Source organism: Hipposideros armiger, unplaced genomic scaffold, assembly GCF_001890085.2.
Source record: "Hipposideros armiger isolate ML-2016 unplaced genomic scaffold, ASM189008v1 scaffold_524, whole genome shotgun sequence".
Taxonomy (NCBI): Eukaryota; Metazoa; Chordata; class Mammalia; order Chiroptera; family Hipposideridae; genus Hipposideros; species Hipposideros armiger.
Window position 1 is genome coordinate 1,294,889 of NW_017731874.1, and position 2,191 is coordinate 1,297,079.

The following is a 2,191-nucleotide window of genomic DNA, read 5'->3' on the forward strand; positions in this document are numbered from 1 at the left end:
TGTATACAGTTATGATTAACTTGAAATGTTTTTCCATTATAGACTCCACTTTTTACAAAGATTGACTTTGTCTCAGCATCAACAAACTCTTCATCTAAGATTGTTTCCTGTGTGTCATATGTTTACAAGTCAGTGAGAATTAAGCACAGCACGCACAAGCTGAAAAGCCAAATAAGGAAATGTATTCCTTCTCTTGACAGTTGTAATTTAACTTGTAAGTTAAATTCAGTGTTAGCTTAAAATGGTTTAAATGGTTAATTACAAAACACAGTTTAAGTAGCATTGATAATCAGAGTAGTAAGTGACCGAAAGGTTTCAGAACATATTTAAACATGCCATCTCATATTTAATATGCTTAGTTGCAATTTGGTTCTACCACAGAACATGTAAAAAGCCCCACTACGTGTCTGTAAAGTTACCTTAGTCAAGTTAAATGACCATTGCAAAAGTTAACTTGCATTTTACATACAACTAAATATTTGACTTGTCTGGCATACATTTTTCTTTTAATGGTGAGTATATTTCCAAAGACAGGGATTTGACAAGTATGGGGAATTACAGAGCTGCTTTGAATGCCAGAATAATTTTTCCTCTTATCATTGGTAACATGGCTGAGTTTCTTTGCTGTCACTGTGGAGTTTGGAATTTGAGTTAAGTCTCTCCACTGATGATGTTTGTAGGACAGAATCAAAGTGATGGCCCCATGCAGATAAGGTTATAGATATGTAGCCTTTGACCTTGCTGCTGATTATAAATTTTTCTTAAGTATTTGCATATTATACTTTTGACTTTAGCTTTTTTTAAGGGCTTCAATATGATAAATGTAAGAATGATTTTTAACAGTGTGTATGTAAAAGGCACATAAGAGGCACATGTTATTGCCCTATAGATTCAAAAGTTATTTAAACATTTTATAAGCAAATATTTTATTCTGGTTTCCTGTTATGAATTCTGTAACTAAGAAATTTGTGAGTAACTTGATAGTCTAATAGTCTATCACGTGTTCATATAACTAAAGAGAAATTAAATATAAAAAGTGTTCTTTAGCTTTTGTGAATTGCAAATAAATAGCATCCCAACTCCAAATAATCCTTATTTATTATATATGGGTTATAAACCATAAAACAGTTTTCATTACAGGAAAATAAATTTGATTTAGTCTATATTTTTTAAAAATATCTATGATACAGCATTTTATGAATAAAGTTTCTGTTGCTTAATAATTACAAATTATTAAAGTTTAGGTTATTCAATGCCTTGATATTTGAAAAGATTTTTTAAAAGATATTATGCAATACATGGGAATTTGGATTCAAATACTTTTTTAAATGTTCCATAAATTTGGAAGATTTTAAAATAGTTTATGTACTATGGGCATGATTATATCAGTCCTGTTGGGATTTTAAGTCTGTTGAAATTAGTAACCAAATACCTTTTTGTTTTGTTTTGTTTTTATGTTTTGATAAGGGCTAAAGCCAGTTTTTAGGTTGGCTTGGTCAGAAAAGTGAAAAGAAAATGCTCCACTTTAACCGATGTCAGCATCTGAAACAAATAACCCAGAAATGTTTTTCTGTTATACATGTTAAAACGGATAAACATGCCCAGCTATTTCTTTCAAGAACCTTTGCACTTGCAGAATTAAGGAAGTCGTGGCACTCAACCCACTCTCTTATTGGAGACAAAAATATTATCCTGATGGGACCGCCTGGTGCCGGGAAAACAACAGTAGGCAGAATAATAGGTCAGAAACTAGGTTGTTGTGTCATAGATGTGGATGATGATATCCTTGAAAAAACCTGGAATATGAGCGTGTCTGAAAAATTACAGGATGTTGGTAATGAGCAATTTTTAGAAGAGGAAGGAAAAGCTGTGTTAAACTTCTCTGCATCTGGAAGTGTGATTTCCCTTACGGGGTCCAATCCAATGCATGATGCTAGCATGTGGCATCTGAAGAAAAATGGAATAATTGTATACCTGGATGTACCTCTACTAGATATAGTTGGTCGTCTAAAATTAATGAAAATAGATAGAATTATAGGTCAGAATTCTGGAACATCTATGAAAGACTTACTTAAATTTAGAAGACGGTATTATAAGAAGTGGTATGATACCCGTGTTTTTTGTGAAAGTGGGGCTTCCCCAGAGGAGATAGCTCACAAAGTGCTTAATGCAGTTAGAAGATACCAAGATG

The 2,191-nt window shown here is 32.5% G+C and overlaps 1 protein-coding gene across 1 annotated transcript in view; it reads left to right on the forward strand.

Moving 5' to 3' along the window:
* THNSL1 (threonine synthase like 1) overlaps positions 1-2,191 on the forward strand; it is a 10,883-nt gene that overhangs the window by 6,256 nt on the left and 2,436 nt on the right. Inside the window, exons 2-3 of the mRNA XM_019668314.1 lie at positions 43-214; positions 1,468-2,188. Of these exons, the coding sequence (XP_019523859.1) occupies positions 1,516-2,188 (673 nt within the window). The 5' untranslated portion in view covers positions 43-214; positions 1,468-1,515. The remainder of the gene's footprint in view (positions 1-42; positions 215-1,467; positions 2,189-2,191) is intronic.